The sequence below is a fragment of the Meles meles genome, chromosome 12 (genome assembly GCF_922984935.1).
Source record: "Meles meles chromosome 12, mMelMel3.1 paternal haplotype, whole genome shotgun sequence".
Classification (NCBI taxonomy): domain Eukaryota; kingdom Metazoa; phylum Chordata; class Mammalia; order Carnivora; family Mustelidae; genus Meles; species Meles meles.
Window position 1 is genome coordinate 26,288,592 of NC_060077.1, and position 17,406 is coordinate 26,305,997.

At 42.9% G+C, this 17,406-nt stretch overlaps 1 protein-coding gene across 4 annotated transcripts in view; it reads right to left on the minus strand.

Annotated features, from left to right (window-relative positions):
- Nucleotides 1-13,303: 13,303 nt before the first annotated feature.
- The window catches only part of MORC2 (MORC family CW-type zinc finger 2), a 42,238-nt gene continuing 38,135 nt past the window's right edge, over nucleotides 13,304-17,406 (minus strand). The window contains exons 25-27 of one of the 4 annotated variants that reach the window (XM_046025961.1): nucleotides 16,238-16,426; nucleotides 16,052-16,114; nucleotides 13,304-15,020 (exon numbers count right to left, since the gene is read on the minus strand). In XM_046025961.1, the coding sequence (XP_045881917.1) occupies nucleotides 14,952-15,020; nucleotides 16,052-16,114; nucleotides 16,238-16,426 (321 nt within the window). In that variant the 3' untranslated portion in view covers nucleotides 13,304-14,951. Of the gene's footprint in view, nucleotides 15,021-16,051; nucleotides 16,145-16,237; nucleotides 16,427-17,406 lie in introns of all 4 variants that reach the window. The other 3 variants (XM_046025960.1, XM_046025963.1, XM_046025962.1) reach the window with 3 other exon arrangements.

The window sequence follows — 17,406 nt, forward strand, 5'->3', positions numbered from 1 at the left end:
AATCTACATGGGACAACTGAGCAATCCTTAAGCAAAAAATAATAGAGACTAGAGCAATTCTTAAAAAGGTGGGGGACATGAACTTGACCTGCATGTACCCAAATGTGCTAGAAAGCTACCAACAAATTGCTTCTTTTTTCTCCACTCACTCTGGCATGATGTGTCATACCATATATTTCATTCATTTGCTGATTACCTCCCCCACCTCACAATGGACTGTGAGTTTCACGAGAGTAGAAATCATGTCTGTCTTACACACTATAGCATCCCCAGTGCTTGGCACATAGGAGATGCTCAGTAAATAGGGGCTGAATTAATTCCAGGCCAGATGTCCCAGCCAGAGTAAAGGCTCAGGGGGATACTCCTCAGAGCCACTGAGAAGTGTGGCTGCAGTGACAAATTGTGAGGGGACCTCAGAGATGCAACTGGGAAGAGCTGAACCTAGTGACCCAGGGAACTCCTGCTCCCACAAACTGTAGAGTCCAAGTCTGCTCCTGACGGACTGTGGGGGAGAAGGCCTGAAGTTCCCTTATCCCCAGGGCTGGGGCTCAGCATGAAATGGGTAAAGGACACCAGATAGAAAAATGTCAAAGTGTAGCACAGAGACACCCCCAATGCAGTTTCTTATTATGAAACTGGCCAACATAACTTCAAAAATAAAACCTAGTAGGGACAGCACAGAAGAAATAGGTATTTCAATCTCACTTTTCAGGGGTGCCTGGGTGGCTCAGTTGGGTAAGCTCTTGATTTCAACCAAGGTCATGATCCTGGGGTTCTAGGATTGAGCCCAGTGGGAAGTCTGCTTTTCCCTCTCCCTTTGCCCCCCCCCCACCACTTATGCACACATGTGTGCTCTCTCTCTCTCTCTTTCTCTCAAGTAAATAAATCTTTTAAAAAAATACAATTTGGGTGGCTCAGATGGTTAAGGACCTGCCTTCGGCTCAGATCATGATTCCAGGGTCCTGGGATCAAGCCCTGTATCTGGCTCCTTGCTCAATGGGGAGCTTGCTTCTCTTTCTCCTTCTGCTGCCCCCCCTGCCTGTGTGTGTGCTCTCTCTCTGTCTCAAATAAATAAAATCTTTTTTTTAAAAAAACAGAATTTTCAAAAATCCAAATAGCAAATAGAATCCAGTCATATACCAAAGACTAATACCTCAAGTTGGTAAACCCATGCCCAAGTTAGGTTAACCACAGAAATGCAAGAATGGGTCAGTGTTGGGAAGCTTTTCATCATAAATCATTATATCAACTACACTTTGTGTAAAACTAGGCATGCTAGATAAAATTTTACTTTTTTAATTTGCCGTGACTTTATTTTTTTTTAAGATTTATTTATTTATTTGTTTGACAGAGAGAGATCACAAGTAGGTAGAGAGGCAGGCAGAGAGAGAGAGAGGAGGAAGCAGGCTCCCTGCTGAGCAGAGAGCCTGATGTGGGACTCGATTCCAGGATCCTGAGATCATGACCTGAGTCGAAGGCAGAAACTTAACCCACTGAGCCACCCAGGCACCCCTAGATAAAATTTTAAAACATCTTAAAAGCATCTATGAGTTGGAAAGAATATAAAGAATATTTGGGCCAGATATTGAGTGTAGAAACATGGAAAGGTAAGAAGAGGCCTGCTTTTCCCTCAGAGCCACTTATTGTACCAGTGAGCTTAAGTTTTCACTGCCTCAAATGACATTTTCAAGGTAGGGTATTTGACAGGAGATGTCGACCATAAAGCTGGACTCCCAAAGGTCTAGACCTTTGATATAATGAATCCAAAATCAAATACAGGAAATTTGTTTGTCTTAAAGATTAGTCCTGGGGCACCTGGGTGGCTCAGTGGGTTAAGGCCTCTGCCTTCGGCTCAGGTCATGATCCCAGGATCCTGGGATCGAGCCCCGCGTCGGGCTCTCTGCTCAGCAGGAGGCCTGCTTCCTCCTCTCTCTCTTCCTGCCTCTCTGCCTGCTTGTGATCTCTGTCTGTCAAATAAATAAATAAATCTTTTAAAAAAAATTAGTCCTAAGCAGAGCAAAAAAGAATCTCCTAAGAATTTATAATCAGGAGCAGACCCTCACCTGGTTTGGTTTAATAGCCAAATACATACCACCTGGATGGTCCAATAAAACCTTCAGCAGAGAGTATAACATGTTCTCAAATTGGCAATGTCCCCAGTCACATGAGAGAAGCAAAGAAATCCTCTCTGCAGGCTCTCTCTATTCCAGGCCTTATGGAATCCCATATGTGACGTTGCAAGGAAAATGAATAGCTTAAAGTGTGATATCTCTAAACACACAAGGAAATAAAAGCACATGTTGGCCCATGAGCATAGGCCAACAGAAATAACAAGAGCAGAATCAGACTTAAAACTCCATGTAGTGAATTATCAGACACAGAATATAAAATAAGCATGTGTAATATATTTCTAGAAATAGAAGGTTTCTAGGATTTTCATTACTGAAAATGGGTAACAGTATATTTAAAAAATTAAAGAATTTCCAGAAATTGGCAAAAAAATCACTAAAAATAATTTTATAACATTGTACTACTGAAGAGCATAATAGTAACTTAGAAGTAAGATCTGAAGAAAGAATCTGGAATACAACACAAAGATGTGAAAAATACGAAAGAAAAGATGGAGAATAAAGTGAGAAGGTCCCATATGTGTCTAATTGAAATGGAGAACTCTTTTTTTTTTTTTAAGATTTTGTCAGAGAGAGACAGTGCACAAGCAGGGGGAGCGGCAGTCAGAGGGAGAAGCAGGATCCCCATTGAGCAAGGAGACTGATGTGGGATTCAAACCTAGGATCCTGGGATCCTGACCTGATCTGAAGGCAGATACTTAACTCATTGAGCCACTGAGGGATCTGGAAGCAGAAATATTTAAAGAGTTGATAATTTTAAAATCTCCAAGAATTCATGAGAAAGAAAATATACAGGGTAGATCTCAACAAATCCTAGTCAGGAAAATAAATTAAAAGACATCCACAGCAAAATACAATATAGTGAAACTGCAAGACTCTTAAAACAAAATCTTAAAAGCATTCAGATTTGGAGTGGGTGGTGGAAATTACCTTCTAATAGCATTGATCAGACTGGGAGTTGACCTCCTAAGAAAGAAGGAAAAAGTGATTAGAAGATATTAGTATTCTCAGGGAAAATATCTTTCAGGATCCAAAGGAAAATAAAAGTATGAATAAAAACTTACTAAAACAATAGTAAAAGTTTTGTGGAGTTAGACTTCAGTGGGTTAAGTATTAGGTAAAATACAAAGAGTAATCACTAAAGAAAGAACAACAGATTTCCAAAACAAGGGAAAACATTGAAGGCGGGCGTGGGGAGGCTGGATTTCAGTCAATCTAAAAGAAGGCATGAAAGAGGAAAAAGGAATGCAGATAAGGTGGAATAAAAATTACAGAATAAGACAGAAATAAATAAATAATGTATCAATAATACACAAAATTTAAGTAAGTTAAATCTTTGGGTAATAATGAAAATCTGGATTTTTAAAATCTTGCTATATGAGGTTTACAAAAATACACTGAAAACATAAATACAGACAAGGTAAGACTTTAAGGCAAATATATATTTCTATATGTCAACTCCTACAAATAAAAAAGTCATTTTATAGTGATAAAAGATAAAATTCACAAAGTTCTAAAACTCCTATGCATCTAATAACATCTCAAAATAAAATGGACACAATCGTAAGGAGAAACAGATAAACCCACGATCTCCCTGTTTTGAGAGCTCAGAGAGGCAAAAAAAATCAGCAATATTTCCAACAACTTTAACAAACTTGATGTAATGCGCACATAACTGCAGCATATATATTTTTGAAATGTACATGGAACATTTTTGAATATTAGTCATAAAGCCTCAGTGAAGTTCAAAAAACTAATATACAGACTACATTCTCAGGCTGAAATGAAGATAGTTCAAAATCAGTAACAAAAAGGAAATTAGGGGAAAAACCCGTTCTTGCAAGCTGGTGCAGCCACTCTGGAAAACAGTATGGAAGTTCCTCAAAAAGTTGAAAATAGAGCTACCCTACAAACTAGCAAATTGCACTACTGGAGTTTTTACCCCAAAGATACAAATGTAGTGATCCAAAAGGGCACCTGCATCCCAACATTTATAGCAGCAATGTGCACAATAGCCAAACTATGGAACGAGCCCAGATGTCCATTGACAGATGAATGGATAAAGATGATGTGGTATAAATATACAATGGAATATTATGCAGCCATCAAAAAATGAAATCTTGGCAATGGTGTGGATAGAACTAGAAGGTATTTTGCTAAGCAAAATAAGTCAATCAGAGAAAGACAATTGTCATATGATCTCACTCATAAGTGGAATTTGAGAAACAAGGCAGAGGATCATAGGGGATGAGAGGAAAAAATGAAACAAGAAACCAGAGAGGGAGACAAACCATAAGAGACTCTTTATCTCAGGAAACAAACTAAGGGTTGCTGGAGTGGAGGGTGGGAGGGATGGGGTGGCTGGGTGAAGGACACTGGTGAGGGTATGTGCTGTTGTGAGTTCTGTGTATTGTGTAAGACTGATGAAGCACAGACCCGTACTTCTGAAACAATATATGTTGATAATAATAAAAAATTAATTAAAAAAATAGAGAACACTACACATGGTCATCTCCATTGATGCAGAAAACACTTTAGATAGAATTCAACATGCATCCATGATATTTAAAAGGGAAAAAAAATGCTTAAAAACAGGAATGGAAACTTCCTCAATCTGCTGAATGGTATCTACAGAAGAAAGAAGGCTGTAAGAAGAAGGAAGTAAGAAGAGAGAGGAGGAGGAGGAGAAGGAGGAGGAGGAGGAGAGAGAGAAAGAGGAGGAAGAGAAGGAAAAGGAGGGGGAGGGGGAGAAAGCTTTGCCAATAAGATAAGAAAAAAAAAAAAAACCTGCTTTTACCCTTTACACTCAACATCGAACTGGGAGGCCCTAGCCAATGCAATAAGGCAAGAAAAAGAAATGAAGTATGAGAATTGGCAAAATTGTCATTGCTTACAGATATATAAAAGAAAACTCAAAAGAATCTAAAGATAAATTAGAATAACATGAAAGTCAATTACATTTTCAGATATCAACAAACTGTCAGAAAATGAAGTTTTAAAATTATCATTTACACCAGCATCAAAAACATCAGGTACCTAGGATACATCTAATCAAGAAAATATAAAACCTCTGGGGTATCTGGGTGGCTGTCATTTAAGCATCTGTCTTTGGCTCAGGTCATGATCCCAGTGTCCTGGGCTTGAGCCCTGCATCAGGCTCCCTACTCAGCTGGGGAGCCTGCTTCTCCCTCTCCCTCCCATTCCCCTGCTTGTGCTCTCTGTCAAATAAATAAATAAAATCTTTTTTAAAAAGAAAATATAAGATCTGTAAAGGGAAAATTAAAATGCTTTCTTGAGAGACACTAAAGAAAGATCTAAAGTAATGGATAATTATACTATCTTCATGGCTTAGAAGACTTATAAATACCAATTTTTCTCAAACTGTTGACATATAATCAATTCCAATGAAACCCCTACAGATTTTCTCTTGGAGCTTGATTAAATTATTCTAAAATGTATATGGAAATGCAAAGGACCAAAAATAGTCAAGACACCCTTGAAGCATAAAAAGTGGTTAAACTTTTTCTACTAGATATAAAAACTTACTGTAAAATGATAATAATTAAATCAGTGTGGTATTGGCATAGAGAAAGAGACAACAGCCAAATGTAACTGAATAAAAATCCAGAAAGGTTTACACATATATGAACATTTGATATAAGAGAGTTATCATTGCAAATTAATGAAGAAAGGTAAGACTTTTCATTAAAGGGTGTGGGGACAATCAGGAAGTAGTAAGGAATTGGAGCTCTATCTCATATCATACACAGAAGTCACTTCCAGGTGGATTTAAGATTTATATGTAAAGGACAAAACTATAAAAGCTCTATAAGGTAATATAAAATAGTATCTTCATGACTTCAGGATAGGAAAGAATTTCTTGAAACACGCTACAAGAAATGCAAACAATAAAAAGATTGGTAAATTAGTCTACACTAAAATTAAGAACATCTACTCCTCAAGACTCTATAAAAAGGGTTTTTTTTTTTTAAAGGATCCCAAAAAGTGGAAGAAATCTGCAACATAGATAACTTATGAAGAACTTGTATCCAGAATATACAAAAATACAAATCAAAAAGAAGACAAAAGAACAGAAAAAATGGTCAAAAGTCTTGAACAAACACCTTCAAAAAAGAAATCCAGGGGCGCCTAGGTGGCTCAGTGGGTTAAAGCCTCTTCAGCTCAGGTCATTATCCTAGGGTCCTGGGATGGAGCCCTGCACCAGGCTCTCTGCTCAGCAGGGAGCCTGCTTCCCCCGCCCCCCCCGCCCCCCGCCTGCTTCTCTGCCTACTTGTGATCTCTGTCAAATAAATAAAACCTTAAAAAAAAAAAAATCCAAAGGTCAATAGATAAGAAAAGGTGCTCAACCACATGAGAAATCAGAGAAGTGCAAATTAAACCACAATGACAAAAATAAATAAAACCCCAATGACCTATGACTATACACCTACTAGACTGGCAAAAAAAATCCAAGTCTAGAAATATCAAGTGTAGGCGAGGAAGTAGAGAATTGAAGAACTTAGTCCTAGTGAGCATGTAAACATATACAAGTGTTTCTGAAAATAATCTGACATTACCTTGTAAGATTGAAAGTGGTATGACCTACATGATTCAGCAAGTTTACTCCAAGGATGATGCATGTAACAGAGGATGTAAACGAGAATGTCCACAGCTGTATTGTAATAGCAAAAAAAACCCCAAAACCAAAAAACAAACCAAAAAAACCCCCCAAAACAAAAAACCCTAGAAACAATCCAAATGACAGTCACAGAGACATGGATAAAAAATTGTACGTTCCATTGTAGGGGTGATTCATTTTTCACTACTGTATGATATCCAGCAATGATAGAATAGTATATGGTAGTGAAGATTGATTAATCACAGCTACATCTAACGACATGGATGAATTTCTGGAACACAATATTGAAAAGAAATAAATTGCAAAATAGTTAATGTTATGTCTACTCAAGTTCAAAACCAGGCAAAACAAAACAATTACTTAGGAACAGAAACTGAGGTGGTAAAAGTTTTTAAAAGAGCAAAAACAAACACATCAAATTCAGGATGGTGGTTATTGTTGGGCAAGGAGGAAAGGGGAGAGGCACCAGGAGAGGCACACAGATTTATAAGGTAAGAAAACGTTTTTAAAAAAACAAGATCATACGTGTACACTGCATATTCTTGTCATAAATATTTTATAAATACACTATTCTTCTGCAACAACACAATGTCTAATAAAAATAATTTTTAAAACAGCAGCTTAAAGGAAAAAAGTTTCATATGGTTTGACAGTCAGGATTGTGTGCCTGACAACTGTGTGCCCCCCAACCCACACTTCAGTATATGCAACTAGTGCCCCAGGGCACTCCACTCAGGTAAGACTGGCAGCCATGGCTCCATTTCTGAAGCTCCAAGTTTAAACAAGATAGAAACGCTTTCCACACTTTAAAGGCCTTCACCAAAACCAACAACCAATATTCTGCTCAACTCTAACCTCTGGATTTCCAACCCATCAGAAACAAGACCCAGATAATTATTCAAGATTGTTTCATCATTTCTAGCTAAAGCAAAAGAGCAGGGCACCTGGATGGCTCTGTCGGTTAAGCTTCAGACTCTTGATTTTGGCTCATCAGGGTATGAGACTGAGCCCAGCCAAGGACTCCAGATGGAGCCAGCTTAAGATTTTTTCTCTCCTTCCTCTGCCCCACCTCACTTGCATGCTCTTTAAAAAAAAAAAAAAAAAAAAAAGGCATTAAAATTTTTTAAAGTTTTTTTTTAAAGATTTTATTTATTTATTTGATAGAGGAAGAGAGATCACAAGTAAGCAGAGCAGTAGGCAGAGAGAGGAGGGGAAGCAGGCTCCCCGCTGAGCAGAGAACCCTATGTGGGGCTCGATCCCAGGACCCCGAGATCATGACCTGGGCTGAAGGCAGAGGCTTAACCACTGAGCCACTCAGGTGCCCCAGCATTAAAATATTTTTTTAAATATTTTATTTATTTGACAGAGAGAAATCACAACTAGGCAGAGAGGCAGGCAGAGAGAGAGGAGGAAGCAGGCTCCCTGGGGAGCAGAGAGCCCGGTGCAGGGCTCGATCTCAGGACCCCGAGATCATGACCTGAGCCGAAGGCAGAGGCTTTAACCCACTGAGCCACCCAGGTGCCCCAAAATGTTTTTTAAAAATAATATAAAATGGCAATTAAATCGGTGTACTGATAAATTTATGCCTTGCATCTATTAAAAAAATAGATTTATTTTTAAAACTACCAGAGTTCACAACATAGAAAATATTTTAGGTATTTGCTTTTCTCTGCATTAATACCAGGAACAGAGATGGGGAAAATATCCCATTCACAATACTGACAAAAACCATAACACAGAAATAAATGAGAAAGTTACAGGACTTGTATGAAGAAATTATAAAATCTTATTGTAGGACTAAAAGGAGTCAAACAAATGAAAAACCATTTCATATCCTCTGGGGAGATTTAAGGTCATAAAAATGTCAACCCTCCTATAACTTACATCTAAATTTAATGCAATTATAATTTAAATCACAATGGAACTTTTTTCTTTGGCAAGGATGGGAAAAAATTTGGTAACATGATCTTAAATTTCACTTAATAAGGGTGCCTGGGTGGTTCAGTCAGTCAAGAGTCTGCCTTCAGCTCGGGTCCTCCTAATATGGACCTCCATGCTGGGCTCCCCATTCGGTGGGGACTCTGCTTCTCCCTCCCGCTTTGCCCCCACATTCTTGTTCTCTCTCTCTCTCCCCCTCTCAAATAAATAAAAATAAAATCTTTAAAAAAATAAATTTCACTTAGAATAAATTCTATGAATAGGCTGGGAAAGTATTTAAAAAAAAAAACAAAAAACAGTGAGGGAGATTGATCCATCTAGATGCTCCTGATCCCCAAAATTCTAGTTTCAGCTGGGGCTCCAACCTCTCACATCAGAATCACCTCTCCAACTGATAACAGGATGTCTTCACTGACATGTCCAAGGGTCATAGCAAGCCCACCAAACAGAACGGAATATAAATAATGACTATGGTTGTTCACTTAACAAAGGGGTGAACATAGGGAAGTTCCATCTGAAAGAAGAATCAGAGCTTGACTCTTGCCTTACCACTTAAACTAAAATGTATTCTGCAGGGAGTGCACACTGACTTTTTTTTTTTTTTTTTCAATATTGCAACAAAACGTAAGAGAATGTTTGGAGGGAAGGCAATGAAGAGAGGGGGAAAGGTTTTCCTAAACATGGTAAGAATCTCCAAATCCTAAAAGTGTTTACCTTTCAAGTAACAACATACACCAAGCTAAGGACAAACCAGTAGAAAATGGGCCAAGGTTGTGAGACACAAGATGCCTCGGGTCCAATGAGAGGCAGACAGGCTGGGAAGCAGGCCAGACCCTCAAGAAAAACTACCTGGAGATGGCTATTTTAAGACGTAAAACATGCAGCTTCCTTTCCAGGTCCTTTATCTTGCAGATATGAAAGCGCCACACCGCAAAGTCATCTACACAAAATGCTTTCTGCAGTGCCCCCCACCCCCAAAAAAAGAAAAAAAGTTGAAAAACAACTTGGGCTTAATACACAGACGCCAGAAGAAAAAAACAAAACAACAAAAAATACCAGCCACTTTTCTGCTTGGGGTATGGGGAGGTCATTCGATGCCCAAGGCCTTTCGTTCACCCTAGGATGTGAAGACCCTGGGGCCGCCGCCCCCCCTGCTTGCCCCCAATCTGGCCCTGTTTGGTAGCGCCGCCAGCCCTCCACTGCCCTACCCTGTAGCCAGCGGGCCTCGAGAACCTGAGTTTGGTCTCGGTGGCTTCCTCCCCACCCTCTGCTCTCATGTCCCACCGCCCCATTGGCGGGATCGTTGTGTTCGCACGCGCTTGCGCAGGGCGCAGCCGCACGTGCCAGATACCAGCACGGTGCAACGCAGCTGCACCGTGCAGGTGCTGTTACGTTCCCGCGTTACCGCCTCGAGGGTCTGGAGAACTAGCGTAGGGGGCACCCTCGGCCGACCGCAACGGTCGGCGGGTTGGGAGAGGCCGGCGCCTGGATGGGACCGCGGCTGGATCCTGGCCCCGTGCGTCTTCTGGGCCAGGTAAGAATTTACAGCCAGTTTTCCAGCGCACGTTGTTTTGTGATAGATGGTTTAGAGTAGGGAATTGAAAACTCTTTCCCTTCTAACAAATAGTTCCCCTCCCACCGTAGTGTCCCACACCCAGTGACAGATTGGCCTAAATGGTAGGGGCATTGAAGGGGTTGGAGAGAGGCCAGACCTTCACTAAAGTGTAAAGGGAGGGACAGTACAAAACGGTGAATTACAGCTGGCCACGGCTTCACAAACAACAGGTGGTTGCTGGGGCAGGAAATGGCCCCAGCGAATCCCATGGAAGCCTCTCACCCAGGTCCAGAGGGGAAAGGGGGAAAAGAGATGTCTGTGTCCGTCAGATCCTTCTTTTTTGGTCCAAGTGTGTCCCAGTGGTATGAGCTCCCCCACACTCTAGACCTTGGCTGCCAGCTGCTGGGAATGCCAGAATGTACCACACGCAACCTGCAGGACAGCCCCAGAGGAGGATGGGGAGGAGGATGGATGGAAGCACCACCACTTCTCGCCCTTAGGGGATGCTGAAACAGGCCAAATGGCTAGAAGGCTATGGGGATGGCTATGGAGTAACACCCCAGGAGGGCCACTGAGTAAGAAGTGAAATGCCTACAGGTAGTTCCCAGGAACCAGTGAATCTTGGACACAAAAATTCAGGGTCAGGACAAGGGCTTTGGACTCCATTCGAACTTCAGTTAGACCAGCCCTAGATTAATGGCTATCTATGTGGGCCTCTGAGTAAATTTCAGGTGAACTAGCCTCATACATTAAATAAGCCAGGCTGGGCAGTGATTTCTCTGAAGCCACGTGAGCTGGAAGGAAATTTCTACAGGACCCACAGGAGCCCTAGTTAGGCCAGGCACATTGCAGTTCCTGGATGAAAAAGGTCGGGGTAGAGGGGTGGAGGGGTAGACTGGTCAATATTTTGGCTCATTACAAAACAAGATGCTCCTTGCCAGGGCCTTCCTCTATCCAGTCTTTGTCTTGCTCACTCACTATGGAGAGGGTGACCCCATTAGTGCTAAGAACAGACAGTCTGAGGCCTCAGACAGGGCAGCAGAGAAAGCGTGTTCCCTTGGAGCTCTGCCTCCCTTGGCCAAGCTGGCCATTTACCTGTTCAGGGACCCAAAAGCAATGTGGTCATTCCAAAGGAAGCCTGAGGAGGCGCCTGTGTGGCTCAGTGGTTTAAGCCGCTGCCTTCGGCTCGGGTCATGATCTCGGGGTCCTGGGATCGAGTCCCGCGTCGGGCTCTCTGCTCGGCAGGGAGCCTGCTTCCCTCTCACTCTCTCTGCCTGCCTCTCTGCCTACTTGTATCTCTCTCTGTCAAATAAATAAATAAAATCTTTAAAAAAAAAAAAAAAACAAACACACACACACACAAAAACAAAAAAACAAAAAAACAAAACCAAAGGAAGCCTCAGATTCCATCTCCAACAAAAGCCAGAACCCTCTAGTGGAATTCTGAGGATCTTTCAGGCACCTTAGTAACCACCCACCAGCAGGATAGCCTGGCCCAGCTAGAGAATCTTCCAATAAGGATAAGTAGCCAGGAGCCACTGCCTACTTCAGGCAAGCCTTGTATTCTAATAAATGGCACAGACATTTGAGCTCTATCACTTTCTGGTCCTTAGAGCTATGAACTCTTGGTTACCACTGCTTGAACCACAGGTCTGAAAGGCAGTCATAGAGACATGGGGAACTGGATCCAACAAGAGCAGCTAAGAAATAATGTCACTCAGATGAAGAAGGAACCATAGTTTTTCTCAACCTATTAACCTGTGCCTTCCTTGAGTAAACAAACATGCTAAAGCTTTGTCCTGACTTAGTAATACAGTATTGATCCTAAAGTGGGGGTTATAACCCTAAATCTGTGGGACACTTAGGGCCTGAAGGGGTTATACAAGGTGAACATTCTCCTGAGGACTTCATCCCTTGGTTATCATCATGTATTTTTGTAAACACTTTTGTAAAGTCCCTAATCCAGATTCAGAACTACAGACTGCATCAGAGATATAACTGGCCAATGAAGGTGCTCAATCTTAATTCAAACCAACTCAGAAATACACCACTTTCACCTTCCAGATGGGTACACAGGATGGAAAAAACTGCATACTGACAAGTGTGGTGGTGATGGTGGTGGGGAATACACTGTTAGTAGGAGTTAAAGTTGGAGGTCTTTTCTGGACTGTATCTTAGTATTTTAATATTAATATCTATCATTTGACACAGCCATTTCTCTTTGGAATTTACCATACATACATATAGATCTGAGTTAATAATACATACACACACACACACTCTCTCTCATAGCATGTCATGTTAACCCAAATGTTTAAGTAGTAGACTCTTAAACAGTACATCCAAGACAATGAAATGCTATTGGGTTGTGCAGAAGAAAAAAGTAGACCCATATGGGCTATTCTGAAACAGGTTCCAAGATACACTGAGTGGGAAACAGGCAGAAAAAGATGTGTGCTCAGCATGGATATTCTTTTCAAGGAGAACACAGGGATCAAGGGTGAAAGGGTGTCTTGCTTTTCAGGCTTTCCAGCCTTTTGTAGTGTTTGAATTTTTACTGTTAGGTATGTGTCACTTAAAAACTAAAGAAAGACCCCATTGCTCCATAAAAATAAGTGCTTAAAAATAAGCACTGCTGTACTCATTCACCTTTTTGCTGCCATTGTGCTACCGGCCCTCAGGCCACAAACCAGCCTGACCACTTCCTCCTTCCTCCCAAGTCCTCAGACAGTTCCAAGCAGGTCCCATCACATGGAAAGGGGAGGGACTCTTACACTTTTATCTTCCCACCCAGAATGGCAGGAGCTCTGCCTGGGAACCAGGCTGCATTCAGTACAGCTGTGGTTGGATTTAAACAGCAAAGTGGGCACATGGAGTTCAAACTGAAATGTTTTTAAGAATTCAGCATTTGTATCTGTGCGTGTTAAGGAATGTGAATACAGAAAAAGGAAGATGGTGATGAGGAATAATCTGAAGACAGTTTAAAACCATAGTGGTATAAAGAATGAAGTAGAAAGTGCTAACAGAAGAAAAGAGACTGAGTTCAGGAGTCTCACCAATGAAAGTTTTATAGTATTGCATTTTGATTACAGCTGTGTAAATAAAAAACTTGGGTATTGCCCTCTGGTAAATGCAGAACCAACTTCCTTTAGATTAAAAACAGCAGGTTTGGGGACAAAAATGAACCACATGCTGCCTGGGAAGAAGGAAAGCGAGCTGGACAGGAGAGGAATTACCAGCTCAAGAAACCCCAAGGCTCAGAGAACTTCCAGAGGAAGAGGCCAGGTTCTGAGTGGTATTTCCCCAAATAACCCTCCCCCAGAGGTGTGGTTTGGGGAAGTCCCAAACCCACAAGTTGCAGGTGCTTCTGGACACACACACAAGTGGACAGACTTCCCTCACCAGTACCTCCCAGTCTTCTGCAGAGGCCAGAGTGGCATGTGGGCCACTGCTGACCTGGAGTGGGTAGATGCCAGAAACACACTCAGAAACAGACCAGCGATATCAGGCCATAGTTCCTGTGCCTCTAGAAAACCCAAAGTCCCCAAATAAAGAGGACAGAGGAGAGTTGGGGGAAATCAAACCAGAATTTTTCCAATGACCACTAAAGAGAAACTCAGCAACTTTTGCCTTTGTCTTTGACCCTGAGAAGTCACTTGAAGGACACAGCTGTGTGAGGCTGTGACTAGATGGGAGGGAAGGCATGGTGTGCTTCCAACAAAGGTGCCTCTGGGGTCCCTGTGGCTCAGTGACCCCCTCTTCAGTCTGGCCCAGAGCAGGGACCAGTGGGGCCAGGCAGAGGGGTTAACAGTAAAAACAGCAGCAGCAGGTTCTCCAGATCAGCCAGCACCATCTGAGGCAGTGTGCTCCCTCCCGACCCTGCCACAGGCAGAGGTCACCACCAGATCAGCACCAGGGGCTCTGTCATAAGCAGCTTTCTCAAAAAGAATCCTTTGGAATTCAAACATTCATTCAGTGTGTATCTCACTAGAGTCAGATCGACTACTGAACCTGGACTCAAAAGTTTTTGGGGTGGGAAACCTCACTATCCATGGTTAACTAAGGAAATCATTGCCACAGAGAGAACTCGAATGGGAGGCTCTTTCTTCCCCAAGCTGTTTAGACAATGCCACAGCTAAGATGACTGACAGCAGCCTGGGCCGACATTCATGTCCCTGACCTGAGAAGGAGAAGGTCGGCACTGAGCCTCATCCTGACCCATAGCCCCCAGGAGTCCCCCAGATCAGAGCCCATAGGAGAAGCACCACTCTGGAGGGCTCTTTCCCCCCTCAACCCCTCAGATTTCAACATTGTTCATCCTCTAGAAGAGACGAGGCCTGCCCCCAAAGCCCCTCCGATTTATGGATGACACTGGGTTTACCACATCTTGAGGAGCCAGGAGACAAGACTTGAAGGAGCCTGGCATCCTGGTTCTCTGTCCTTTGCCCAAGAGTCACCAAAAGAAAAATGTATGGTCTCACAGCAGGTGCAGCATCTTATTTCTTTTAAAAAATAAATATTTATAAACTCAGGGAGGAAGATTCAAAGAATCAGAGTATTTTTCCCTCCAAAAGCACAAATGTCTCACGTGAGTCAAACCAAGGTAAGTCCACCAACCCATGAACAAAACACCACCCCACAAGAACTCTGCCTTAAAGGGCAGAAGAGCTGATCTTTGTCTCTGAGCCCCTTAGTCCCCCTTGGTGATCAGGTCCTCGATGTAGGCATCCAGCTCATCATCTGTGTTGATGTCTATGTCCTGGAATAGAAGGGAGCAGTCAGCTAGAAGCCAGAAGGTGGTGGTGGGGCTTCCCATCCTTCTCACAGGTAAAGGAACCTGAGCCCAGAGTCCCCTCCTCTTCCCCCTCCGCCCTGGCTGTCAGGCCTGTCCCATCTTGATCATTCTCCCCCCTCCCCATCCTCTGTGCACAGATGACGCCCAGATTTCTTGCTCCTGCCCTGCCTTTACCCCAGGTTCCCGGGTGCCTTAGATGTGTTGCAGACTTCTCAAACTCAGTATTCCAAACAGCCCAACTGCATTATTCCACCCCAGGTTGCGCCCATCTCAGTATAGGCTACCTACCACCTTCCCTCACCAAGCAGCTCAAGATAAACCAGAAGAATCAACCGTTTCCTTCCTTCCCCCCAAATATTACAAAATTTTTCTCACAGTCGCCATCCAAGATTCAGGCCACCAAATCTCTCACCCAGGTAAGTGTGAGAACCTTCTCACCCAAGCCCTGGCTTCTAATTTCCACCCCACTCCAGGATTTCCTACAACCAACCAGAATAAGTATCTTAGGTTACAAACAGGATTGTGCCACACCCCTCCAGGGACCCTGACTTCACACAGGCCCCACCTCTTCTATTGCCCACAACTCCCTACCTTGGGCCTCAGGTCCTAGTCTTCTCTCTGCTCAAAGCACTCACATCTAATCCTGTGTAACTGATTCTACTCTCAGCTCAAATACCCTCTTCTTAGAACACCCTAGTAAAGTGGCCTTCCTGTTTTCTTTCTCTTATAGAAGGCCCAGACTACTGGGCCATGAGGTAGGGACCTTATCTTGCCTATCTGGTTCACCCAGTATCCCCAGGACAGACACAGAACAAGTCCACAGTTTTCACTGCCTGGGTGCAGGACCCTACAGGGGCACTCCCCACTTCTGGGCAACCCAATCCCAATCTGGGCGTCATCTGGAAAAGCGAGAACTTCTTTCTGTTTTATGGCTTGGAGGATTCTTAAACCAGGTTGTAAATCAGAGTATCTAAACAAGGGCAAAAATCTGATACCGTGGGTCTGGCTGGGATGAGGCCCAGGCAGCCGCACCACCTCCAGCCCTCTTGGTCAGGATGCTGTGCAGCCAGGGTTGGAACCACAGATTCCTGTGAGTAGGGAGAAGGGAGCAGGAGGTGCCCAGGCCCCCCTCCCTGAGACACCAGGTGGTCCAGCTGCAATGAGAGGGCTGCCTGGCTCACCTCCTGCACCTTTTGCAGGAGCGCCACAATGTTGGTCCTCAGCTTCTGCAGCTTCTCCTCTGTCTCTCGGAGCTTTCTCTCAGAAGTGCGCAGGCTCTCCTCGGAGGCCTTGGCCCGTGAGTCAGCACGGCTCTGATAGGAATGGCAGAGATTCTGGAGTCCCACTTCATACTGCTTGAAGTACTCTTTCTGTAGGGAGGGAACCCAGAGGGTGAGTGCATGAGCTTACAGGGGTCCCCAGGGTCACTCTAAATCAGCACTTGTATCCCCACCCAACTGGCCCAGCACAAGGATCCTCAGTGTGAAGGAATGTCACACACAAGGGACAAATGGGTTTTCTAGCCCATCTCATGAGGCTGCCATGAGGAGGGAGATAGGATCACCCAATGTGAAGTCCTCAACCCTTGGCAGACAGCAAGCCATTAGTGTATGTGAGGAATGATTCTTCCATTCCAGTTGGCACAAAAAGGACAAGTCCCTCTCCCAGCTCAATCACACCTTTCTAACTTCACCAGTCCTCCTGACAGTCCATTCGAAGTCACACCCACAATGTTAAGAACCAAAAGTTCTCTTCCAGAAATATTTATCAAACACCCACCAATGCAAATACCTCCATATTTGTGTAGTATATTTCTATAAGCAGGATCAGAGCTTTTACTACCTTTCCTAAGTACCCGAAATTTCCAAGATGTGGGGTAGTGATGGTAAACTAGCAGTTTTTCTAGACATGAGGCTTTTCAAACTTTTAAAAGGTAGCAGAACACTTGCTTCAAAAGAAATATTTTGAATTCGAACATGGAATCGTAAAAAAATCTGAAGAGTATCTATTTTCAAAGCTCTAATTTATAACATTTACTCCTAAGCCACCAATAAGAATGGCAAGGTCATTTTGATGAAAATGAGTAGTTCTGGCTGACCACTGCAATCTTATCAACTCGTGTTTATATACTTCTGTAAAAATGTATGAGCTACCTGCCATTGAGGGGCTCCTGTTTTTAAAAAGCATTACAGGCTCCTGACTGCGGCTTTAAAGTGTTACTGGCAAGTACTTAACTGTGTTGTCTACCTTACAATTTAGAGAATTATCTTATTAAACCAAGATGGCAAAGAAATTTGAAGTTTTATGTAAAAAATAATTATGTTGGTAGCACAAAATGTTTGAGCAGACT